This window comes from Megalobrama amblycephala, linkage group LG14 (genome assembly GCF_018812025.1).
Source record: "Megalobrama amblycephala isolate DHTTF-2021 linkage group LG14, ASM1881202v1, whole genome shotgun sequence".
NCBI classification, from domain to species: Eukaryota; Metazoa; Chordata; class Actinopteri; order Cypriniformes; family Xenocyprididae; genus Megalobrama; species Megalobrama amblycephala.
Window position 1 is genome coordinate 1,594,521 of NC_063057.1, and position 27,347 is coordinate 1,621,867.

Consider the following 27,347-nt stretch of genomic DNA (forward strand, 5'->3'; position numbering starts at 1 on the left):
TTTAAAGTTTTAGCCACATTAATACGGAAGAGGATTAGGGCCAAGCAATAATAAAAAATTAAAACCATCTTGAGATTAAAGTTATTAAATTTCTAGAAAAAAGTCGAAATTAATGAGTTTATTCTCAACATTTTAATTACAAGAAAAATGTTGCTAAATTTCGAGAAAAAAGTCGAGATAAAATGTTGAGAATAAAGTCATTAAATTACGAGAAAAAAGTCGTTAAATTACGAGAAAAAAAACATTAAATTTCGAGAAAAAATTTGAGATAAAATGTTGAGAATAAACTCATAATTTAATGAGAAACATTTTATCTCGACTTTTTTCTCGAAATTTAACGACTTTTTCTCAGAATTTAACGAGTTTTTTCTCGTAATTTAATGACTTTATTCTCAACATTTTATCTCGACCTTTTTCGCGAAATTTAACAACTTTAATCTCAAGATGGTTTTTTTTTTTATTATTTCTTGGCCCTAATCCTCTTCCGTACATTTACAGTGTGGTTTCCCAAAGTGAAATAAATAAAAACATCCAAACACATAAAAGGTTCTGTAAATATTAACATTTATTTGAGTGTACAATTTTAATAATTCTTTTTCAACCTCATTTCAAAGGTTTCAAGTCTCAATGCAAAGCAACCCTGGTTGAACGAAGGATAAAAACTGATATTTTAATTGCCCTATAACACTGTTAAAAACAGTGTAACTATATGAAACGACCCTCTGCGGACCGTCAAGCGAGTCAGAGCCTCTCTTTGAATTAGTACAGCATCACAGTGCGTTATTTAGTGTGTTCGATTTTTTTTTTAAATGGCACACATGAACTTTTAAATTCCAACACGAACCGTATGTGACCGACAGGAAAAAAACAAACCACATGCCTGTGAGATTTGTTGTAATGCCAGTAAAGTGCAAACTAGCATATGCAAACAGGATATTTTATAATAACTGTAGTGTTTCTCACATCTAATGTTAAGGAGAGTCCTGACATAGTAGCTATAGCACACGATGTGTAAACATAACCGTCGTATTGCGCTGTATCCCCACAGTTCTTCTTTTGTGATTCGTGCAAAAATATAAACCGACTCAAACTCTGAGCAAATTTACAAATTAGCAATGGGGCTAAATATGCTTTTTTTGTTTAGAAAATAATAGTGCTAAACTACGTTTTGAATAAGAAAAGGTAAGGTACTTAAGAGAAAAAGTATGAAAATAGTGTTCTTGCTTCACAATATCAACATTAAAGTCTCGCTCGTCTTGTTCGACCTCAATTCAATTAATGATGAAGAAAAAAAACAACAACAAAAGACCCAAAAACATTCAACTCTACGAATCAAGAAACTTGATGTAAAATTGCACGTTAATCCAAGAGGGGAAAAATAAGATACATGACAAACCTTTACAGATTAAATGAGGTATTGCACAGATTAATACAAAAAAACAAAAACAAAAAAAAGCAAAAAAAGGCAACAACGACCAAAAAAAAAAAAAAAAAAAAAAAAAAAAAAAAAAAAAAAAAAAAAAAAAAAAAAAATTTTGTACAGCAAATTGGTCATCCATTTACATAATTTTATAAGATTTAGAAAGACAAGAGCAATGTAGTGTCTTAATTGTTTTGGGCATCCCTGGTCATCAGTCATCCCACTCATCATCATCCTCAAAATCTTCTTCGTCATCATCATCCTCATCTTCATCTACAAAACCATGGATTGAATGTTAAGTTTTCAAGTGTAACATAATGCAAAACGAGTCTGACTGTAATCGTCATAAAGCTCAGGCATGAAAAACGGTCACCACGCACCTGAAGAGTGGATCGCTTTGCTCCTCTTCTGCATGACCTCCATCAGCGCTCCCACGATCCCAGCTGAGGGGGCAGGAGTAGGCGGAGCAGAGTCTCCACCGTCCGGTACCTGAAAAGGTCACATGATCAGAATGTTTTTCTTCACCAGCATGTTCATAAATCATTACGTTTTAATAGATAAACAGAATTGATACAATAATGTCCATTTGGAGAACAAACTGTTAATTGTGATTCATTTATGTTTTTTTTTTGTTTTTTTTTTTTTTTTTAAATTTATGAGTTTTTCCAAGTGTCATTTATGGCCTGGAAAACTTGCAAATATTATATAACTAGCATCTGCATAATTTGTATTACTACTGTTCAAAAGATTTTTTAAAGTTTTTTAAAGAAGTCTCTTAATGCTCATCAAGACCGCATTTAATTAAAAAAAAAAAACAAACAAACAAACAAACAACAACAACAACAAAAAAACATTTATAATGTCATATATTACTACAATTTAAAAGAATGTTTTCCTATGGAAATATATAGTAAAATGTAATTTATTCCTGTGATCAAAGCTGAATTTTCAGCATCATCACTCCAGTCTTCAGTGTCACATGATCCTTCAGAAATCATTCTAATATGATGATTTGCTGCTCAAGTTAACATTTCTGATTATCATCAATTGGAAACAGCTTCATATTTTTGCAGAAACTAATTTCAAGATTCTTTGATGAACAGAAAGCATTTATTTGAAATTGAAATTTTTTGTAGCATTAAAATTATTTTACTGTCACTATTTTATTTAATGCATTCTTATAGAAGCTTGTTTTCACCACGGAAAAACAAGTTTATCTCAATTCTTTCTTGTAGTTCAGTGATTAGAGCATGGCACTAGTAATGCCAAGGTCATGGGTTCGATCCCAGAGGATTGCACATACTCGGATACAAAAAAAAAAAAAAAAAAAAATGTATAGTATAATGCAATGCAAGTTGCTTTGGATAAAAGCGTCTGCCAAATGCGTAAAATGTAAATTCTGATTTTTTCCCCTCACAGTTGCAAGCTTACATCTTGCAAAAATTGTTTTAATGGAAAGCACTTTGGCCAACTCAACTTAAAAACAAGTTGTTTTTAAGTGTGCTATACAAACAAAATAACTAAACTAATTCTGAATTTATAACTTGTAATTGTGAGTTTATATCACGCAATTGTGAGAAAAAAAAGTCAGAATTGCGAGATGAAAACAATTGTGAGGAAAAAAAAAAAAAAAAAAAAAAAAAAAAAAAAAAATTGGGAGAAAAAAAAAATTGTGGGGAAAAAAAAAAAAAAAAAAAAAAAAAAAATCAGAATTGCGAGAAAATTCAGAATTGCAAGATGAAAACAATTGCGAGAAAAAAGTCAAAATTGTAAGATGAAAAAAAAAAAAAAATCTGAATTGTGAGATAAAAAGGGTGCAATTACCTTTTTTATTTATTATTCTGTGGCGGAAACAAGCTTCCATACATTCTAGCTCAATAAACGTATTTAAAAACAACAACAACAACAAAAAAAAAATCTTATTGACCACAAACATTTGTTTGTCTTTTCTCATTGGTTCAGAAAATAAAAGCTGAAAGTCTTTGCCGCTCTACTCACATTTTTAAGCTGAATGCCATGTCGTATTTGGTCTAAGAGAGCGCCGCGGCCGCCACTGGACACGGCCGGCTTGTTGTTTTGCTCCACCTTCTTCAGCTGCGCCCCTTCTCGAATTTGGTCCAGGAGTGCAGATTTACCCCCAGACAGCTCCCCTGAACCCACATCCGTTAGTGGAGGCGCAGGAGGTGGTGGTCCCGGAGGAGGCGGTGGCGGGGGTGGAGCCCCACCCATGGATGGAGGCGGAGGTGGAGGCGCCGGCGGAGACAGAGAGGCAGACTGGGGTGGTGGAGGTGGGGGAGGAGCTGACCCGGGCCCTCTGCTGGGTGGAGGAGGAGGTGGTGCGCCCATACCTGGTCGAGAGGGTGGAGGTGGGGGTGGGGCGGCGGTGGGAGCTCTGGAGGGCGGAGGTGGAGGCGGCGCTCCTCGGCCTCTGGAAGGGAGTGGTGGAGGAGGGCCGGAGTTGTGAGGAGGTGGAGGAGGTGGTGCTCCTCCTCTGGATGGCGGAGGTGGGGGTGCTGGAGAAAGACAATAGAGCAAAACGTTACAATATCCAGTGACTCACTAATGCAGGCAACTACTTTCAAGTCAAACCAAACTTAGAAATAGAAATTTCACTCCAGGGTTCTTGAATGAAAAAGCAGCTGGAGCAGCATTCCCGTAGGATGCAGTTTGTTCATCCGGGCTGCTGCTGCTCACAGCTTAACCCAATGCGAATATAAATGCTGACTCTGGAAAATAAGTTGGACTGGAGAGCTTTCAGCTGTGAGCAGTGAGTAAGACAGAAAACATGTTCTTCAAACACACCAACCAGAGCTGGATCTCCCACGACAGCATAAATGTGGCTCACATTGTTTTTTTCAGCCCGTTTCTTGAACAAACAGGGCTTGGTTTGGATGTCTAGTTTTGGTGCTTGACTCCAACTCTGGTTCTGACTAGAGGCACTAAAAGCGTTTCCAATAAAGCAGCACACGTCATCAGTATTGTAGTTTAACAGTAGTTTGGATGCAATCTTTCTGATTGGGCCACTGCAAAAAAACTGGTTGTTTTTAATCACTGCAAACCCATGCAAAAGGGGAAAGTAACCTACCACTCCACCTTGGAGGTTCTGAGGGACAAATTATTTAAATATTACTCTATTATAGTACAACATAAGTTCTAATATCACATCCTGGTATCTGCACCCAAACTCTTGGACTCACCTTGTCTTCGAAGTTCATCTTTCACAGCCTCTACTCCTCCTTTCTTCTCAATGAAGTCGTAGATGACCTTTGACGTCTCTTTGTCTTTGAGCTCAGCCTCAGAAATGCCACACATGTCAAACAGGTTCTTTAGGTCTGGGTCCAGGTTGTTCAACTGAGAAAAGACAAGGAGTGAACCGTCAACAAATGACTGGAAAGAATCTAAATACAGATCAAAAATACTTCGAGTTGTAGTACTCCTCATTCGTCGCATTAACTTTGGACATACATTATCATTCAAAAGTTTGGAGAAAGTTTTTTTTTTTAATTACTTAATACTTTTATTCAACATTAAATTGATCAAAAGTGACATTAAAGATGTATAATGTTACAGATTTCGGTAACACTTTACTTTAAGCATTATAAAGTATTCTTAATGCATTAATTATGACTTTTAATGCACCTTATAATGCATTGCATGATCTCATGAATAATTATAACCACAGTTATAACATTTATGTTAAGCCTTTAGAAAGTATAATGCATTGAAACACAATGACTAATAACCAGCTTAAGATGGAACAAGAAATCTGCAAAATTATAATGCATTTTAAGTTTGAAAATATATAATGCATTATAACTTACATTATGAATACCTTTAAAATGCATTAGACATAATAGCTTTAAGTAAAGTGTTACCCAGATTTCTATATAATATTAATAATAATAAGAAGAAATATTTCTTGAGCAGCAAATCAGCATATTAGAATTATTTCTGAAGGATCATGTGAGTAACGATGCTGAAAATTCAGCTTTGATCACAGGAATAGATTACATTTTACAATATATTCACAGCTATTTTAAACTGTAATAATATATCACAATATTTACTGTATTTCTGATTAAATAAAAGCAGCCTTTTTTGAAAATCCTACCGACCCCAAACTTTTGAACGCTAGTGTATTCCAGCAACCAGAAGTAACCAAATACTTTGTCTTTCACATTTTTCCATCACTAAAAACCTAAAAGTATATTTTTGTGAAATATTTTACTTGAAAAATGTGCTTGAGCTGTCTTATTTTAAAATAAATCTGACTCCGTTTGCTCATTTGTTATCTAACGCAATGTGATTCACAATATTTCAGCTAATTCTTCAAGCACAGAAACAGATGAATACGCTGCTTAATGTTAATAATTCTTTCCTCTGATAACGCAAAACTTCCCTGCACTCCTGCAGCACAATCACACCGTAACCCAGAATAAATCCCCTTTATGTAATCTCTCATTCAAGGGAGTTAAAATTTAAAACTAAAGCCACGCAGATCTAAAACACTCACAGCTCAATGAGTGAAATATGATCCTTGATATTTGGGAGAATGATTGCTTTGGATTATGAAGATACACCCCCTCCAATCACATTGTGTAAGAGATGACTTGCATTTGTGAATCATATCCTCCATGACCTCTGATCCATGATGAAATCGTGTAAACAACCGCATCTCAAGATGACATGCATGTAACACTGAACATCACGGCTTTGAGTGTTAAACGCAAACATGCAGTGGCCGAAATACTCACATCAAAGCCTGTGTTGGGATCCCATCCTACATGCCCAACGTGCCTAGAAAAAAGCAGAAACATTCATCAAATACAGCTCAGAAACTGAAAATGCATTAAGCAAATAAACATTAAACAGAGATTAAAGGACATCAAACATAAAACACAGTCATGGTTACGGAGGTCTCATCCCGCTTTAAAATGATTCCTGGAATACAGCTGCCAGATTATCACGTCTGGGATATATTACATGGGATTAAAAACAAGTGTCCATCCGATTACACTTCCCATCACAACATCGGCCCTGTTTACGATGCCAAATACAGGTGTAAACTGGGTCTAAAATGATTTGAGCTTACGACGAGGTAGACGAAAACACATTTGACCGGATTGCTTTCATAGTGTAAACACTCATGTGTTCGAACAGCCACAAAAGAACGCCTAATCTAATTTGTCTCCCTCATCTACTTGTGAGCCGATCTTAAAGGGGACCTATAATTCCACTTTCACAAGATGTAATATAAGTCTCTGGGGTCTCCAGAATGTGTCTGTGAAGTTTCAGCTCAAAATACCCCACAGATAATTTATTATAGCTTGTCAAATTTGCCCCATTTGGGTGTGAGCAAAAAAGTTGTGTGTGTCCCTTTAAATGCAAATGAGCTGCTGCTCCCCGCCCCCTTTCCAGAAGAGGGCGGAGCTTTAACAGCTCAACAACAACAAAGCTGGAGAATCTCACGCAGCCAAAATGAGGATTGTCAGTAACGGTGTTCAGCCTTACATTGTTCAAACCGGAGTCGACACTGATGGAGAGACTCAGGAAGAAGTTACAACTTTTAGACGTTTCTGAATGGTTAGTGGATAAATTTATGTAGTTGCTGTGGAGTTGATTCAACTCATCCACTAGCATGTGCCGTCATGTTCATCTTTTGTGTTGAATCGACCCTCGTTTGTGAAGCAGTCCGGCGTAAAATGACGGCATGACAACAACACTCTACTACAACAACTCTTCCTCTTCTCTAAAGCAGCTCAACATGGCCACGCCCCCTTTGTTGTGTGTTCTTTGGGGCGGGGTTTATGTAAATTTTGGGGTGCATAAATCAAGGACCCCTTTAATACCAGATATAAACAGGGCCATACTAAGCAAACGTCCAGGAACCTAACAAGAAATCAGATGATACAAAGCAGCTTCATTGTTAAGTGCACAATGCAATTCCTGGTCCAAAAAACAAACAATTCTCAAACTTGAAACCGAGTTGGTCTGAACATTCACCGAACTCACCGAAAATTGCTTGGGGTGCCGATATCACTTTTGGATATCTTCTTCTTGTTGTTGTTTTTGCCTTTCCCTTTGGCTTTATCTTTCCTGAAGTTGCTGTGGAGGTTGAGGTTGTTCATCTGAGTGTTATTTTGATAACGCTGATTGTTGATCTCGGGGTTCTTTATGTCCACTGTTGCCATTGGAAGTGTTGGTCCTGAAAGTCCTGATGGTCCTGAAACAGTCACAATTAAGTTAATTTACAAAGTATGCATAATGCTCTTTTTCATAGTCTGTTAACTGTGTGTCCAGCAATTTTTATGGCCTTTTTTCTTTATCACGTATTTTATTAGGCATCATTCAAAAGCTTGAACACTCAAAATTCATCCTGTGAAAACAGTTTTGAAATGCTAACGGTACTTTAAATCCTATTAGCGGAGGCAATTTTTGTGGTATCAACTTCAAATTTTAGAACACACTTTGGTTAGACATATGGCTTTGATGTTCTAGCAATGTTAGAGTCTATTTTGTAAAGTGTTTTTTATTTGATTTGATTAAAAATATAATGTTTAATTCTGTACATTTGCTTTACATCATCTAACATTCTTACACTTTCATGCTTTCACTTCTGCAATAATCTTCATTAAGAGACCAAGCATTTAAAAAGAGGCATTTAAGTTCACATCTATGCTCAAAAAATGGGGTTAACAAGTTCAATGCACTGAACATGAGAAACGGCAACCATCCAATAAAGGATCTTTCCATCTTGTCCAGTTATTAAAGTCCTCAGATAAACTTCACTGGTCGCAACCTACCTGCATCCTCTCGCTCGACACTGTACACAGGTGAGAGTAAAAACGACGGGCTATAGCGCCCGCTAATGTCTCCACCCCCTAAACCCACGTTCAGGAGGATTTTACCCATCACCACGCAGGTGCGCTCACTGTGCCGCAGGTTAGCCACGGGGTCGGAGAAGGGACCGTACAGCTCGTCCTGTGGGAGTACGAGGCATTGAAGAGGAGCCAGGCAACCTCCCAAATCCGGAGCCCCATCTAGTATCTCATCGGTCGGCGCTGACAAAAATGTGGTGCAGAACATCATCTCCGAACGCATGCAGACATCCACGACGCAGGTGTGTCTGGTCAGGCTGCTCTCACTCTTCTCTGCCAGCATTTGAAGGCTGCTGTACACCACAAAGTCCCGCCCTCTTTTAATCCCAGCAAATTATACACAACCGCTGGATTTTACATAACCGTTAAAGCCAGCAATAAGCTGCGGCAAATCTCCTGGGCTCTTCTAAGCACAATGAGGGTCCATGATGAGGACACGCTGCAACTGAGAAACAATGAGAAACCCTCCATGCAGACAGAGGGCGCTAGTCACAAGGTGGTCAATACTAGGTGACTAAATCGGCACAAAATATTGAGGGGGGGGAAACCCTACTGTTCCTTAAAACGTCAGCTTCACGAAGAGTGCACATGAATATCCTATACAGTCACTCAATAACCCACTTTAGGAACTCTGGGTGTAAACAGCACCTTCACACACCCAAAATAGTCTGGTTTCACTGAAGAAACAAAACAAAAACAAACCTAACCCATCTCATAAACCTCATATCATCTTTGCATTACTTTAAACTTAGGCACTGCTCAGTGTATAGGATGGTAGTGACAAAATGCCAGATTTTCCAGTATAGCTGGATTTCTGCCTCTGGGGTGGATGGTGAAGCGCAAATGAACTGTTAACATACGTTAGTCGGGTAGGGTAGTTGACAGCCCCTGAGGGTCATATGTTGAAAAGACCAGCACCGCTGTGAAGATCAAGTTTGACATTACGCATGAGGGGGAGGAATGCGTGTTTGTGAATTATATTTGCTACAATGTTTGCCTGTATGCATTTAAAGGATCAAGCAGAATTTATTTTTAGACTTATATTTAATATTGGGGGCATCCAAGTTATTTAACATATTTGAATTTTTTTTTAAAAGTAACGCAATAGTTACTTTTCCTGGTAATTAGTTACTTTTATAATGATGTAACTAACGTAGTTACTATTTGTGAGAAGTAACTAGTAACTATAATTACTTTTTTAAAGTAACGTGCCCAACACTGATTATGATGGGGGAGGAGAGAGCCAATCAGCAGTAGGGGGCGTGTCCACTCATGATGGGGAGGAGAGAGAGTGAGCCAATCAGCAGCAGGGGGCATGTCCACTCATGATGGGGGAGGAGAGAGTGAGCCAATCAGCAGTAGGGGGTGTGTCCACTTATGATCGGGGAGGAGAGTGAGCCAATCAGCAGTAGGGGGGTGTGTCCATTCATGATAGGGAGGAGAGAGAGTGGGTCAATCAGCAGTAGGGGGCGTGTCCACTCATGATGGGGGAGGAGAGAGTGAGCCAATCAGCAGTAGGGGGCATGTCCACTCATGATAGGGAGGAGAGAGAGTGAGCCAATCAGCAGTAGGGGGCGTGTCCACTCATGATGGGGGAGGAGAGAGTGAGCAAGAGGGAGATTTGACTGTAGAAAGAGAGATGGCTGAGAGACATTACAAAAGTGAAGGGTTATGATCGGGCAAGAGCTTAATATTAGAAAAGCTTTCCAGCGCTGGATAGACCAATGTGAGAAGGCCTGAAAATGGACGCTGAGGTTGCATTGTTTCTGCTCTATATGCGAGTAATAATGGATTTACTGTGTTTTTACAGAAGCAATGCTGTTGCAATGTTAGTAACAGGACAGTTTTGAGTGTCAGTTTGTCTGGAGCTGCTGGCAACTAACAACCAACTCTTGTGTACTGGATGTTCATTATTTTTTTTTGTGAAGAACTCTTACCATTGCGTGTTTGTGCATTTTGGGGGCGGGGCAATGAAGGGAGGGGCGTGTTTGTTTGTGTTGGTTTCAAATATCAACAGTGTTTAACGCACGTTTAAAGCCATGTGGTGAATTGGATGAAAAATGTGAAATATGTCCTGGTGATATTTTATTCCACAATCCAAAAAAAAAAAAAAAAAAAAAAAAAAAAAAAAAAAAAAATTATATATATATATATATATATATATATATATATATATATATATATATATATATATATATATATATATATATATATATATATATATATATATATATATATATATATATATATATATATATATATATATATATATGGGGCTAAATGTCACAATAATAATGCCACAATACAAAATTGTTATGGTCCTTTCCTTTCAGAAAAATGTAATTCCTAATTTTTTCCTTTTGATTTTGGGGTGAAATATGACCCAGACATTTCTATGCATAATTTAATCTGATTATTCAACATGTGTTCATAAACTCCTAGCATATCTTCAAAGAATCTGCAGACATAAATACATTTTAACTGGTAAACTTTGTCAGTCCTGTGTAAAGTTTAGTCTAGACATTAGGAATTAACGTTCATGTAATTCATTAGTAAACAACCTACCATTAGGTGGGTCACGTCTTTTTTCTGCAAGACAAAATTAAGATAACTGTTATTACTAAATTCACCACTGAATGCCTAAAAATGTAGGGTTTATTACTGTTAGAAGGAGAAGATTTAGTGGCGCAAGATAGATCGGAGAGATTTAATATTAATTTGTCTGAAAAGACTCAAATGCACAATCCTCTCCTTGTCCCGGCAGAAGTTGCTGAGTCAGTCGACACACAGAGGGGAAGTGGTTAAACAGAAGACTAATCAGAAGCAGACCCACACAAACAGACTGCTGTGTGTCCCACAGACATCAAAGAGCAGGACGCGGCAGAAACAGGCACAAGGAAACACGTAAACTGGCTGTAGTTAGGAAGAAAAAACTGGGAGCGCGGGATATAGCGTTAAAGAGAAGTGATAGAAGCAGACAAAGGGGGAACGACTGAATCATGTCAGAAGAAAACCAGATGATAATGTTTTTTCCAGCAGAGGGACACAAGTGAAGTGAAGGAGAGATACAGGCTGCTGTGTCGCTGTATTTACCGGTTTTCCTCCCTCTTCTACCCAGAATATCATTGGCTGCAGACCTGAAGCGCTTGGCTTCCTCCTCACTGGCAAAATTGAGACCGATCTGGCACATCTGAGGACGAACATACATTAAAGATGCTTTACATACACTCTGATTGTGGTGAAACGACAGACAGACAATACATCATGAATCAAAAGGAATCGAAAGGAATACTGGTTGCACTGATAAACAAAATGCCACTTGCAACTCGTTTACTTTTGTAATAAGTCACATTATAGAGTAAAACAATATTAACTCTTTCCCACCGATGTTTTTGCATCTGCTTACATATGCTATCGCATGTTTCTTCTTCTTCACCCGTGTTTTGATCAGGAGATTCAGATTTTTTTATTTATATAATAGCGCCCCCCTACCGTGTAACCGTGAAAGCCGGAAAATTCCATCAATGGCAGGGAAAGAGTTAAATGAAAAAAAAGAAAAGTAATTACATTGTAATAAAGGATTAAGAAGACAAAGGATAATGTGCACGGATATAATCATGCACGATAAGAACAGATATGTATACGAACAAAACAAATAGAGCCAATTTCACTTTCACATTGACTTTAAATTCAGGTTTATCAGTCTGTGGCACATACCTTACGTCTGCTGAGGTGAACTACAAGTGTACAAAACAGATACAAACACATGCAAAGGCCATGGAGTTACAAGATCAGAGTACTTACGTCTCCAGCAAATGTGATAAAGTAAGACCTGGAGCTGTTTATTAAAAAGTTGTTGTAGAACTCTTGATCAAACAAGACTTTTCCCTCCTGTCAAAGCAGAAGAAGAAACCATTTGCTTAATACTAAGAGCAGAGGAATAAAAACCCTCACACATCTGACCCACATGAAGCATCTGCTGACTTACTTTCATATCAAACACCCTGATAAAGTACGATCTCTTTTGGCCGTCTTTCACCAGACAGGCCACTCCACAGCACCTCTTCACCCAGGACGAGTTTCTCTCGGCTCCATAGACCTGAACCACTGCTGAACACAAACTCTGTGGACACAAAAAAAGACTAAATCTGAAATCGTGATTTATTAAAATAAATAAGTCATTTAAAATAAATTCTGCACCTGCTTATGTAGGTCACATTAACTCATGGTGAAAACAATATGATTTTCAGAATTAATTTTAAAGTTATGCCCTATGAATATTTGAAAAACACATTATTTTCCTCATATTCTCCATTGTTGCAGCTCCTCTCTTCCCAGTCTATCAGTAATGCTCTGTTTAGTTCCTGTCTCTATGAAGCCCCTCCTTCTGAAAAGCACAGTGTGCTCTGATTGGTCGGCTGGAGCAGTGTGTTGTGATTGGTCAGGCGTGTTTGGTAAATGTCCCACCCCTTTCCATAACCGCCAGTTTCAATTAGAGCTGCCCTCTAATAGTCAACTCAACATTAGAAGAAGTTTAGAAGAGCAAATTTTTATTAATCCATTAGTTGAAAAACCCCCCAAACAAACAAAAAAAGTCATGCAGTCCGTGAGGGACAAATAGTTAACGGATTTTGTGGTAATTACAGTATGTCGGGCAGGAAATCCAAACATTCACCTATCATCCATCGACCTCAAATATGGCTTATCATTTCAAACATGCAAGTACTAGCAACTTTACATCACCTCAAACGTTACCCTAGATAAATGTGCACTATCATCAGGCGCATATCCGAGTGTAAGCTTAAGTATTAGCGTGCTTACTTGCATTTTTTCTGATAACAGCGGAAACAACTTTCCATTTTTGGTCATACAGATAACAGTAATACATCAGTTGAAAGTCTGTAAAGTCTGCTTTTATTTGTGTAAACTCACAATAACAAGAAAACATTGTGCCTTTGTAAAATAAAGAAAACAACAGGATGTGCTTTTTGCCGTCTCAGTCTCCATGAACTGGAGCACAAAAATGAACCGAAATTCAATGTATAGGCTGTATTTGCCTCACAGACATGAGGAATATATCTATAGAAACCTTGAAATGTCTTTTAAACGAACCAATTTAAATCAAAAAGAAATGCTCTCTGCTTACATAATCCATATGAAAGGTGCATTTCTCTCTATAGGCGGAGATGGCGAGTCAGAATCATCAACTTCGTCTTTGCAGCAGACACGGACTCAGAAAACACTAGTTTATTAATAATTAAAATGTCTCCTTGCTATTTTTTCCCCAACACATTCATCATAATCATTACTTTTGCAGGTGCTTTGTGGCAAGCTTTATGCTAGATTACATCTATATATATTAAACACTCATTATGGTTTAGTATTCTCCTCAGTATACATTCAAGTAATTAAATTAATATAAACGTGCAATTAGTCAACTAATGGCTTAAATGAACGACTATTAGTCAACTATTAAAATCTTTAGTTGGGGGCAGCCCTAGTTTCAACTCTAACTCAACCAGACCCCACCCTTATATTTAGCATATGCCTTGGACAGGAATTATTTAAAGGTGCCGTAGAACGTTCTTTCACGAGATGTAATATAAGTCTAAGGTGTCCCCTGAATGTGTCTGTGAAGTTTCAGCTCAAAATACCCCATTGATTTTTTTTTTTTATTCATTTTTTTAACTGCCTATTTTGGGGCATCATTAACTATGCACCGATTCAGCGCACGGCCCCTTTAAATCTCTCGCTCCCTGCCCCCTGAGCTCTCGACTATAAGTGCAGTTATACTGTGCATAAACAAAGTTCACAGCTAATATAACCCTCAAAAGGATCTTTACAAGATGTTCGTTATGCATGCATGCATGGATTCCTGTGAGTATAGTATTTATTTGGATGTTTACATTTGATTGTGAATGAGTTTGATAGTGCTCCGTGGCTAAAGCTAACATTACACACTGTTGGAGAGATTTATAAAGGATGAAGTTGTGTTTATGAATTACAGACTGCAAGTGTTTAAAAATGAAAATAGCGACGGCTCTTGTCTCCGCGAATACAGTAATAAACGATGGTAACTTTAACCACATTTAACAGTACATTAGCAACATGCTAATGAAACATTTAGAAAGACAATTTACAAATATCACTAAAAATATCATGTTATCATGGATCATGTCAGTTATTATTGCTCCATCTGCCATTTTTCGCTGTTGTTCTTGCTTGCTTACCTAGTCTGATGATTCAGCTGTGCACAGATCCAGACGTTAATACTGGCTGCCCTTGTGTAATGCCTTGAACATGGGCTGGCATATGCAAATATTGGGGCGTACATATTAATGATCCCGACTGTTACGCAACAGTCGGTGTTATGTTGAGATTCGCCTGTTCTTCGGAGGTCTTTTAAACAAATGAGATTTACATAAGAAGGAGGAAACAATGGAGTTTGAAACTCAATGTATGTCTTTTCCATGTACTGAACTCTTCAATTTTTGATTCTAGGGCACCTTTAAATGAGGAATATTGTGCTCAAACAACATTACACACAAAAGAAAGATGAACATGAAGCAAAATAGGACCCCTTTAATTAAACAACATTTAAAAAGTCCAAAGAATGTCAAAAAAAGCACTTTAAAAATGGCACAAAGGTCACCATAAGTGGTCAATAAATATCAACCTTTAATGCCATAAAACTACCACAAATTGTGTTGTTCAACCACTCTGGTGATTAATCTGTAAAGGACATGATCGTACCGCAGTGTCATTCAACCGCCCGACGCACCTCATGACGATGTGAGTGAAAACGACAGCTCCATGCCAAGAGTGCAGCACTCACGGAAAAATGACTTTGACAGTCTCCTCACGAAGCTGCCGGTCACAATGCCACTGAATGAAGACACTCTCTCAGGCTAATCATGATGAGAATGAGGAACACGGCACATTAAGCGCATTACGACTGTAGTCGAAACTCTTGGCGAAGAGCACAGCCCATTACCATAGATCATTTTTCAATTATATCGTTGATACGTTTTATATCGCACAGAATGAGATAATTAAAGTCATCATGAATCTGAAGTAGCGATAGTCTTTTCTTCCCTATTGTGACGTATATCCGAGTGAAACGGTTTCACAAACAAGAGCAAATGTAGGGTGGGGCTTGATTTTGCTCATGGGGAATTGATTGGATGGTTGTGGTTTGCTATTGGCTGATCTCATGTGAGTGACAGGATGCCCCGCCTTCGTCAGAGAAGAGAAGAGATGCTGCAAGAGGGAGGGGAAGTTATTCTGATTCAAGATTATGAGGCACATGAACATGTATAAAACATTTAAGAATTTGTTTGATTTCATGGTGACTTTAAATCCAGCATGACTATATAATGTAAACTTGTAGAATTTGGACCTTTTTATAGCTTTTTTTTTTTTTTTTTTTTTTTTTTTTGCTATTTTACCTTGTAAATGTAAACAACCTTGTTATCAGGGAGAACAAAGTTTCTGAATACTAAATATGCTGAAAAAACAACAACAAAATTTTTTTTCACTCAGATATTTCACAAATAATTGCAAAGAAATGCCAAGTGCTAACAGTGATTGTAAATTAATTGCCTAAATTATTACATTATTTGCTAACTGCATTCTTTAAATTGTAATGTTGACAATGTTGTAATGTTGCATTCTCTGTAAAGCTGCTTTGAAACGATATGCATCGTGAAAAGCGCTATACAAATAAATGTGAATTGAATTGAAATGTGAAGTAACACTGAATTAAATATTAAATTCTCTTGTAAAACACACGCAAATGATTTTTCAAAGTTAAAAATAAAACAAAGATTATTTTGATATGTAAATGTGGGAGGTGTTATGTTAATGAGCTATTAGTTGTGATATCTATAACATTACATTTTCTGAATGATCCGATTTTGCGGTTTAGTTTTAACAGAAGTTCTGGACAAACATGGGAGGAAACTTTGAATAGTGTATGTCAAAATCCTGCTTTTCACGATACGCATGTCGCCTTTGAGGAAAAACAAACCACCGCATGCATCTAATTAAACCGACCTGAGATGAACCGGCAGCGAGGAATCAGAACAAAAGAACCAGTGAATATTTCTCCCCAAGATACTCCTAAAAACTGTTTTTGCGACAGTGACGTAATCATGAACTTCCGAGCACTTTTAAGTGAATAGCTGCAAAATGCAAAGACGTCCTCGCCAAACAGCCACTTTGGGGAATTAATGATCAGCGTCTATTCTCAGGACAGGCCAGATGATTTACACGAGCGCAGAGGGGACCAGCAAATCCAGGCGGCCATGCCAGGATCCCGGTCAGGAATGCAGCCACGCCACACATCTTAACAACCCGCCGAACCGCAGGCCTGCTAGCTGTTACAGAGACAGTCAAAGCTTCCATTAACCACAAGATAAAAGACAGAGGAACATTTACAGGGACACAGTAGGTGCACACATAGAGCGCTCTCATTGGCTGAATGAAGCTGCCGCCCATTATCAGTTCACTGGAGTCATTACTCAAACTCGGAGGCATCCAGCTGAACCAAAAGCAGATAGTCATCGCTTCATATCTCGCAGTTTATTGCTCATCATCAGCTGCGGTTAATGCAAATGCCCTCTGGAAGAAACCTGGTGATGTAATATGAATGCACTGTGATGACGTCACTGATGATGTATATGTTAAGGAAAGCGCTGCTATTATACAAGAAAGAAATAACACTTTTATTCAGCAAGGAGGCATTAAAGTGACAGTAAATACTTGTATAATGTCACAAAGGATTTCTGTTTCAATTAAATGATGTTCTAATAATCAGAAATGTTTCTTGAGCTGCAAATCATCATATTAGAATGATTTCTGAAGGATCATGTGACACTGAAGACTGGAGTAATGATGCTGAAAATTCAGCTTTGATTACTGGATATAAATTATATTTTACTATATATTTAACAGAAAACAGTCATTTTAATTTGTAATAATATTCCACAATATTACAGTATTTTTGATTAAATAAATGCTTCCTTTTTGAGCAGAAGAGGCATCAAAAACAAACAAAAACATTTATTGACACTAAACTTTTAAACGGTAGTGTTTATTACGGAAGAAGATTAGGGCCAAGCAATAATAATAAAAATAAAACCATCTCGAGATTAAAGTTGTTAAATTTTTAAAGAAAAAAAACTTTAAATTTCGAGAAAAAAAGTCAAGATAAAATGTTGAGAATAAAGTCGTTAAATTGCAAGAAAAAAGTCGTCAAATTATGAGAACAAATTCGTAATTTAACTAATTTGTTCTCGTAATTTAACGACTTTTTTCTTGAAATTTAATGAGTTCATTCTCAACATTTTATTTCGAGTTTTTTCTCGAAATTTAACGAGTTTTTTCTCGAAATTTAACGAGTTTTTTCTCGAAATTTAACGAGTTTTTTCTCGAAATTTAACTTTAATCTCTCGAGATGGTTTTATTTTTTTATTATTGCTTGGCCCTAATCCTCTTCTGTAGTTTATCCATCTATCCCTATATATAAAATTATAATTATTTAAAAAAAAAAAAAATAAAAAATATATAATATGCAAAACAAAATAAAAATAATTGACTAATACCATGTATTTAAATATTAAGTAAACAAATACTAATAGTAAATAAATACTAAAGTAAATTAAATAAAATGCTAAAAGTAAATACAAAAAATAAATAAATGAATATTCCTTAAAGTTCATATCCTTAATGTGCTGTATAAATAATAATAAAAACTGTTGACCAAACTTGAATTATAGTACACAGTAAAAAGCAAATATGCTAATATTCCTTTGACTAGTAATACAAGTGGACTTTTATGATATCGTCTGTCGGCTACCCCACTCTTTCTATATCAGCATTGGCCATCTAAAAAAATGATAATACTGAAGACTTGGACCAAAGGTCAAAGTTGAAGAAACGGTCATTAAAAATGGTGTCTACAACCCTGCTATTATCAAATCCTATGCTTTACACACTCAAACAGAGATAAAAGCTGAAAAATAGAGACTTCTGCAGTCCTCACAGTTCTCAGAAACTTGACCAGCAGGAACTACCTGAGAGGACTGGTTCTCCAACCCCCAACATTAACATACTGCCAGAAACAGCAGAAAAATCACAGAGGCCCACCGTACCACATCCTCAGGGTGGGCTGATGGAGCGGTCCTGCTCTGAAACGAATGCTGAGAGAGCTCCCTAACAAAACCTGGATCAGTCTCAGCTCATGGTTCCGATTCCTCAGAGCAGAGACGTGGACAACACACCCACTTCAATCATGCCGCGACACGCCGCTTGAATATAAAAATGCTCGCAACATAAATTCATAAATAAATGTGTCAAAAAGGTGACTCAGCCTCTGGGATGCATGATAAGCACAGCACTGTCACCGTCCAGCGCCGGCAGGAATGTGAAGCATTCAAGGACCCGTGTCAAGAAACCGTGAATTCTGGGTGGCAGGCCTGCTTCCCGTTTCACACAGAGGAACGAGGATCTTTGGAAACCCGCATGCCCTCGTTTGAAAAGGGAAGCTTCGTTTTTGTTGTCCGAACAACATGAGTTTAATCTTGTAGGAACAGAACAGGTAATGTAGTGGAATGAGGAAACAGAAAGCCAACAGCCGACGCTGAGCTACACCTGGACAAAACATTACCCAATACAACCCAACTGCAGGGAATCAGCATGTTATACAACAACAGCCTGAAGGAAACTGATGATTAAACAAAAACATGTCAGTACTGCACTACCAAAACTTGAGATCAATGCATAATTATGATATTTAAGGTGCAACTTGTACTCTAAAAAAATGCTGGGTTAAAAACAACCCAAGCTGGGTTAAAAATGGACAAACCCAACGGTTGGGTTAAATTTATTATATGACTGGCTTGAAATGAACCCAAAATAGGTTGGAAATTACAAATCAGACACAATTACTAAAGGCAACAATAATAATCAAAAGGTGAACATTTATTAATAAGCCATTTAATAAATGTTGAATTATTATTCAGTAAACTTATTAATAAATGTTCATTTCCAACACATTTGGGTTAATTTTAAGCAAACAATACAGTAATTTTTAAACAACAGTTGAGTTAAATAAAACTACCCAACAGGTTGGGCAAACATTTAACCCAAATTACTGGGTCAAAAAAACCAAACAAATAACCCATTCGCTGGGTTTGTCCATTTTTAACCCAACTTGGGTTGTTTTTTTAGAGTGTATGGTTATAAATATGCATAAATACATAAATAGTTAAGGTTGATTAATTGGCCTACATTTATTTGGAAACTGTTCTGCCGAACATTATTATCAAAATGTAAAATTAGAGTTGAAAAATGTGCATAAATGCATACATTAAATTAAGTTGCATTATTTTTAGGCCGTATCAGCAACCTGCGCTCTATAAATCGATAATACAATTACGATCGCTCCTCCCAATCTTGAATATTTTGTTACATTCTTGACAGTTTAACCAATAACAGTTTCCTCATATGAAACAGTTATGAAAGCTGGGTTAATTATCATTGCATAAACGTGGAAATGTGTTTTTGAAATGCAGAGGTGAGTCTTGTATTGGAAAGCAGGACAGACTGTCTGTGTTACATTGTGAAATCTGAAACAGTCACTCAGAGCAGGAGGAAGAGTTTTATGAGGAGGTCAGGTGACAGGTTTTATCGGTCATAAAATCATGAGCCGAACATAAAGGAATGTGCCAATATGAAATGAAAGACATCAAACCTCCTAATCAAGTCCACCTGATTGTGTGTCATTAACTACTGATGCAAAATAAGGCACTTTATAAGACAGATGTCAAAAAATATTTAGGTTTATACTTATATTTTAGGACGGGGGTCATCATATTTGCAATATAGGTTTGAAAATCCATGATCTACCTGACTGAATCTCAACAGCACAAGGCCCACGAGCTCACCTGAAACTTTGCTAGAGAAACACTAATGACTGCAGCAAACATTCTGTCACACTGAAGCGCCTGCTAAACTTCAACAGGATACAGTGGATCTTTACAGAGCGTTCCATTTCATTTCAGCGTTCCATTCCAATGGAATCATTAGTGATACATTAATTGCAGTTCGATTTTGGAACATCATGACTGAACACTACCTGGAAAAGAAATCAAGCAAATGCTTGAGAACTTACGGAGCATTTCTTGCCCAGATAGCTGAAGAGCGTTTCGTTTTCTTGCTGTGTGAGAAGAAGGGAGCTGCTGTTCACAGGCCTCCTGGTTGAAGGCGGACCACTCATTTTTGACAATCCGATGGTGTGAACTTATGATCAGGAAGTGTTAAACAGAAAATACGCGTTCATTGATCTCTGATCACCGCTGCTTGTATCCGGAGCCTTTCATGGTCAGACCTGTGTGTTTCGGCCGGGAATGGGTTGAGAGAGGTCCTGCGTCTCTGAAATAAAACACGATGCTCGTTTGGTTATCCGATGTCGTCTCGAGACTCTAAACTTTCATCTGAACTCCTGTGCACCGAGCTTTCGATCCAACATGGCAGTGCCACCGTTGCGCATGACAGGGAGACGCAGGGAATTACAAATCCTACTACGGCGAACGCTTGGCTTATGAATATTAATGACACGCCGTGGCGTTCAATGAGCAGCCGTAATTGAGTCAGTTAGCGAATCAGAGAGCTAATGGGCGTGGCTTGTGAATATTGAATAAATAATGTGACTAGACGCTCCGGGAAGGTTACCAGGCAACGTCAGCATGAGCTCAGCCTTTGCTATAGTAGGATACAGGTCGTATTTAGTCTGCGTATAATGTAAAAGAGTCTGCTTTCAGCATTTAAATGCTTCATTTATAAAATATGTGTTGGTTATTAGAGAGCTGTAGCCTTACAAATCGCAATCAAGGCATTATTGACAATGATAGAAATGCTGTTTCAGGAACGCAGTGTGGGCGGAGTCATGACGTGGAATGAAGTGGATATATATATATATATATATATATATATATACACACACACAAACACATACATATATTATATATGTATACATATATACACATATCATATATGTATATACACATATTTATACATATGGATCATACACACATTTATACATATTTATAATTGTAATATAATACAAATACATATATATTATATACAAACCCGATTCCAAAAACATTGGGACACTGTACAAATTGTGAATAAAAAAGGAATGCAATAATTTACAAATCTCATAAACTTATATTTTATTCACAATAGAATATAGATAACATATCAAATGTTGAAAATGAGACAATTTGAAATGTCATGCCAAATATTGGCTCATTTTGGATTTCATGAGAGCTACACATTCCAAAAAAGTTGGGACAGGTAGCAATAAGAGGCCGGAAAAGTTAAATGTACATATAAGGAACAGCTGGAGGACCAATTTGCAACTTATTAGGTCAATTGGCAACATGATTGGGTATAAAAAGAGCCTCTCAGAATGGCAGCGTCTCTCAGAAGTCAAGATGGGCAGAGGATCACCAATTCCCCCAATGCTGCGGCGAAAAATAGTGGAGCAATATCAGAAAGGAGTTTCTCAGAGAAAAATTGCAAAGAGTTTGAAGTTATCATCATCTACAGTGCATAATATCATCCAAAGATTCAGAGAATCTGGAACAATCTCTGTGCGTAAGGGTCAAGGCCGGAAAACCATACTGGATGCCCGTGATCTTCGGGCCCTTAGACGGCACTGCATCACATACAGGAATGCTACTGTAATGGAAATCACAACATGGGCTCAGGAATACTTCCAGAAAACATTGTCGGTGAACACAATCCACTGTTGCCGGCTAAAACTCTATAGGTCAAAAAAGAAGCCATATCTAAACATGATCCAGAAGCGCAGGCGTTTTTCTGGGCCAAGGCTCATTTAAAATGGACTGTGGCAAAGTGGAAAACTGTTCTGTGTTCAGACGAATCAAAATTTGAAGTTCTTTTTGGAAAACTGGGACACCATGTCATCCGGACTAAAGAGGATGAGGACAACCCAAGTTGTTATCAGCGCTCAGTTCAGAAGCCTGCATCTCTGATGGTATGGGGTTGCATGAGTGCGTGTGGCATGGGCAACTTACACATCTGGAAAGGCACCATCAATGCTGAAAGGTATATCCAAATTCTAGAACAACATATGCTCCCATCCAGACGTCGTCTCTTTCAGGGAAGACCTTGCATTTTCCAACATGACAATGCCAGACCACATACTGCATCAATTACAACATCATGGCTGCGTAGAAGAAGGATCCGGGTACTGAAATGGCCAGCCTGCAGTCCAGATCTTTCACCCATAGAAAACATTTGGCGCATCATAAAGAGGAAGATGCGACAAAGAAGACCTAAGACAGTTGAGCAACTAGAAGCCTGTATTAGACAAGAATGGGACAACATTCCTATTCCTAAACTTGAGCAACTTGTCTCCTCAGTCCCCAGACGTTTACAGACTGTTATAAAAAGAAGAGGGGATGCCACACAGTGGTAAACATGGAATTGTCCCAACTTTTTTGAGATGTTGATGCCATGAAATTTAAAATCAACTTATTTTTCCCTTAAAATGATACATTTTCTCAGTTTAAACATTTGATATGTCATCTATGTTGTATTCTGAATAAAATATTGAAATTTGAAACTTCCACATCATTGCATTCTGTTTTTATTCACAATTTGTACAGTGTCCCAACTTTTTTGGATACAAAAAAAGAGGGGAAAACAAAAATAAAAGAAGAGGAAATAACCCACAACAACAAAGCCAAGTGGATGTAAGGTTAATCAGAGGAGGAATGTGACTTTGCACATAAAGTCCAGACCAACAAAATGAACAATCAAAATAACAATTACACCTAATTACAAACAGCCACTAGAACTTTGTTTGCAACTTTGTACCGAAGGCCTGTCTATTGTTCTAGTCAGCAGAGTGTTGCTTAAATATGTCAAAGTACAACAAAAGGTGGATATGACCTCTGATTTGGACCACGTTTAATTAGACCACATATTGACATGGTATTTGATGCAATAACTGATGTACAATGGGTTTGTACTGTCGTATTAGGTACTATGTTGACGTCAGTAGGACATATGATGGGTGAATTCAGTCAATTACAGAAACTCGTCAGCTATGTTGACTGCTCCATTGTGAAGGTTTGTGTAAGAAAATGTGTTGAAAATATTTGCTGCTGACAACACTTATGAGTATTTCTAGTTGCAGCATGAAGTTAGTCACTCCCAAACATGGTTGAGCTGTGAGGTAAATACACAGAAACCTGAAAAACCAGTTAGACTAGAGAGAGAGAGAGAGAGAGAGAGAGAGTCAGTGGGCCAGTAGTAGACAAAACTTAAAATGCCAAAACAAAAGTCATGACAATACATATAGAAATAAAGGAATAGCTTGACTTTTTTTTTTGTCTGATTAGTCACTAAGGAAAATATGCACAATAATCTATTCTATCGGTAAGTTGTTGTTGTTATTATTATTATTGTGTTTTTCTGAGATATACTGTGTGAGAAAAAGGTTGGCATTTGACCTACAGAAAGTGGGTCTGATTGTTGACAGCACCACCTACTGGTCAAACGTTATACAGCTAAAATAATGGCAAACCTCAACTACTTTCTGTGACCAGATAAATCTCCTCAATTGGTCTATGTAAAGCACTATAAATTATAATTTTATATTAAATGTGCTATAAATAAACCTGCCAGCATACAGATTTACACAGCCAGAGAACACAAGCTCGGGGAATCAAACCACCTGCAAATCATTAGCTGTAAAAACACACCGAACACTGACATTTATCACGCAAAGGATGATAAGAACAGCTTATCAGAGATCAAAACAAGTGTTGCAGATATCCAAAGCACTCTTAAACTTTCACATACATCTTCTCATTTATTTATTTAACTTCAGGTTTCCCTTGCAACTTCCCATCTTTGCATGTTTCCTCTTGCTGTTTGAGGACTGATTCTGGACAAGCATAATATTTGCTCTATAGTGTTACGCTGACAACCGTCGGTTTTGGCCAGAGGAAGCTGAATGTGCTCATGTGAATTACCGCAGTATTAGATTATGCAGCAAGTATGCTTATGAAGAGCAGCTGTTTCCTACACACACTTACTGTCCAGCTCATGGTGTTCATGTTTTCATGCCACTTTTCAAGTGGTAATTTGGTGTTGTGAGCAGCAATGTGTGCTACTATAACTGGAAAATCAAACCCACAAAGAAACAGACATGTTAAAGGGATAGTTCACTCTAAAATAATAATAAAAAAGTCATCATTTACTCACCCTGGTGTGATTCTTTTTTTAAAATGTCCTGCTTGTCCATAATGGCAGTGAATAGTGACCAGCATCAGGCTTTTTAAAAAAGCCGCGAAAGTATCACGGTGACACATGTCCCATATATTCCAAGTGTTCTGGGGGTGTATAATAGGGTTTGGTGAAAAACAAACGGAAATGTAATGTATTATTTAACAAAATTCTTGACTTTGGCCGTTTTAATACCTGTTTCGGAACAAAGCACCACCAGTCACCACCAGTGAGACGTCATTGCAAAATATGCTTGAAGCTGCAGTGGGAATTTGCATTGTGATAATATCAATGTTGTGTTATTTAGTAGTGTGCAACACTGTTAACACAAACCCTCACAGTTTCAGTAACTGCTGTATATTTAAACCTGGAGTATAGCTATTGTGCTGATATTGAAAAAATCACACAACATTCAAATAGCATCAGTCCTGCATTCTCAGACTGAACTGGTCCTGTAAGGTTAAAAAAGTCAATAATTGTACGGCAGAGTTTTTTGTATTTCCTGCTTGAGCAGCAGATCTCTGAGGGAATTGGCTGTGCTTTTACTGTAAATCTTAAAGAGAAATAAAATGACCTAGTAAGAGGACAGAGAAACAGGACACTTCATGCTTATCTGGAAGCTGAAGACACAGATGATGTAAGGTTTTGTTACTAGACTGTTTGACAAGAGGAGAACATGCATGTGAGTCAGAGAGCAGCTGTGAGTTTGCCTGAAAACACTGGCCTCGGGACACGCACACACACACACACACACACACACACACACACACACACACACACACACACAGAGCTGGTTTATAAGCATGAATAGAGGCAGGGAGGAAGTAACGCACCAAGAGAAATCCCTGCATGAACAAAATTAATTGATTATATAACAAAGAAAAATAGTAGCGAGAAAGATGAGACCAGATATAGAAAGATGCATGGAAAGCCCATATATGCTACATAAGAAAGAAAATTCTTTGCTAAATCATCATGACATTAAACAGCATAACTATGGCATAAAAGTTGGGATTATGACAGTCAAAATTATGAGATAAAAATAAATAATTATGACATAAAAAGTTGAAATTATAAGATAAAAAGTAAAATATTTAATGTCACAATTATATGGCATTATATCAAAAATAATTATGATATAAAAAGTCATAATTATGACATAAAAAGTTACTTATGACCATAGATGAAATTATATTCAAATATATTTTTATATTCAAAAATATATTTTTTGACATAATAATTATTACTTTTATGTCAAATTATATTATATTGCATCATAATGATGAGATAAAATGACAACGACAATGTCAAAATTCTGAGATAAAAATTCAATAAAAGGTAAAATTATAAGTTAAATTATGAATTATGACAATTATGAGTCAAAATTAAGAGATAAAGTCAATTATGACAATAAATAATATTATGAAAAAAATCTAATATTTTAACATACTTATTGATTTTTATGTCAAAATTATAACATATTACATCATGATGATGAGATAAAAAGTCAATTATGACAATAAATGAAATAATGAAAAAACTAAATTTTTTTAACATCATAATTATTACTTTTATGTCAAATTATAACATATTACAGCAAAATGAGAAAAAAGTCAAAATTATAAATCAATTGACAGCAGACAAAATTATGAAAAAAAAAATCATAATTATTACTTTTTATGTCAAAATTATGATATAAAAAGTCAAAATGATGACATTCAGTCATAATTATGAGATAAAAAGTCCCATTTATGACAAGTTGAAATGTATAGGTTGTAGTTATGAATATATTTTTGGTCCTCTTTATCTCATAATTGACTTTATCTCGCAACATCCTAGCAATAAAATGTGATTCTCTCATTCAGACATGGCTGAAAATCAGCAGTAAAGCAGACCTCTCTCTCATGTGTAGCATCATATTTGAGGAGCTCCAGAAAAGCAGGGTGTGGTACAGAGGATCTGAACACCACCGATGTAAACACTGATGTCACTTCCTAAAAGTCAACATAGCGTGGCAGGAATATTGGCAGCTAAACCGTATCCTGCACAGCTGACAACATCAGCACTGGATAAATATTGACTTAAAGTTGTCAGCACTGCACTCCAGGATCCAAGTATACTATTGGGTAGCAAGACACACCAGCTGTAATTCTCCTCTTGCCCTCTGGGTGGCGACGAACATCATACTATTTTTCTAAGGGAACAGCGAACTTACAGCAATGAGAGTCAATCAATCATCACCAGTAAGTTACTAACAAGAGTGATGATTCAATATTTGATGAAATCAAACAATGATGTTGACATGAATGGTCAGAATTAAAGAAAGTGGCAGTTTCGCCACTCTTTTGCATACTACACAAATTCAACCAAATGTATAAGGTGTGGCGCCCTCTTATGGTCAATATGAAATGTATGAATGTCAAGAAAGCTTCATACACAACGTTTCCGCTTTTAAACTGATATAAAATTAGGTATAAATATACTGTCTGTATAATTCAGTAGTCCTGCTGATAAAAGTTATCTTATTTGACAATAAAAGTATTTTAAATAAGCTACACAAAATACAATCTCTCAAAGCATTTAGTCACAAATTACATCTGATTATTTTCTGTCCAGAAAAATACAATTTAAAACATTTTTAATCACATACAGTATTTTACATACTACAATTCAATGAAATGCTGAAAAAGTGAGATTGTTTTTGAGACCTCCAAAAACAACCT

The 27,347-nt window shown here is 37.0% G+C and overlaps 1 protein-coding gene across 2 annotated transcripts; it reads right to left on the reverse strand.

The window, feature by feature from the left end:
- Positions 1–547: 547 nt before the first annotated feature.
- On the reverse strand, positions 548–20,905 carry LOC125245045 (neural Wiskott-Aldrich syndrome protein-like). 2 transcript variants are annotated; one of them, XM_048155472.1, is made up of 11 exons: positions 20,474–20,905; positions 12,287–12,421; positions 12,103–12,189; positions 11,392–11,488; positions 10,864–10,887; positions 7,433–7,643; positions 6,175–6,217; positions 4,618–4,771; positions 3,419–3,933; positions 1,801–1,909; positions 548–1,693 (listed from the first exon to the last, which is right to left on the reverse strand). In XM_048155472.1, the coding sequence occupies exons 1-11, from the start codon at positions 20,576–20,578 to the stop codon at positions 1,632–1,634; spliced, it is 1,542 nt and encodes a 513-aa protein (XP_048011429.1). In that variant the 5' UTR covers positions 20,579–20,905; the 3' UTR covers positions 548–1,631. The 2 variants fall into 2 exon arrangements, with proteins under 2 accessions (XP_048011429.1, XP_048011430.1); XM_048155473.1 differs by lacking the exon at positions 10,864–10,887.
- Positions 20,906–27,347: the final 6,442 nt, after the last annotated feature.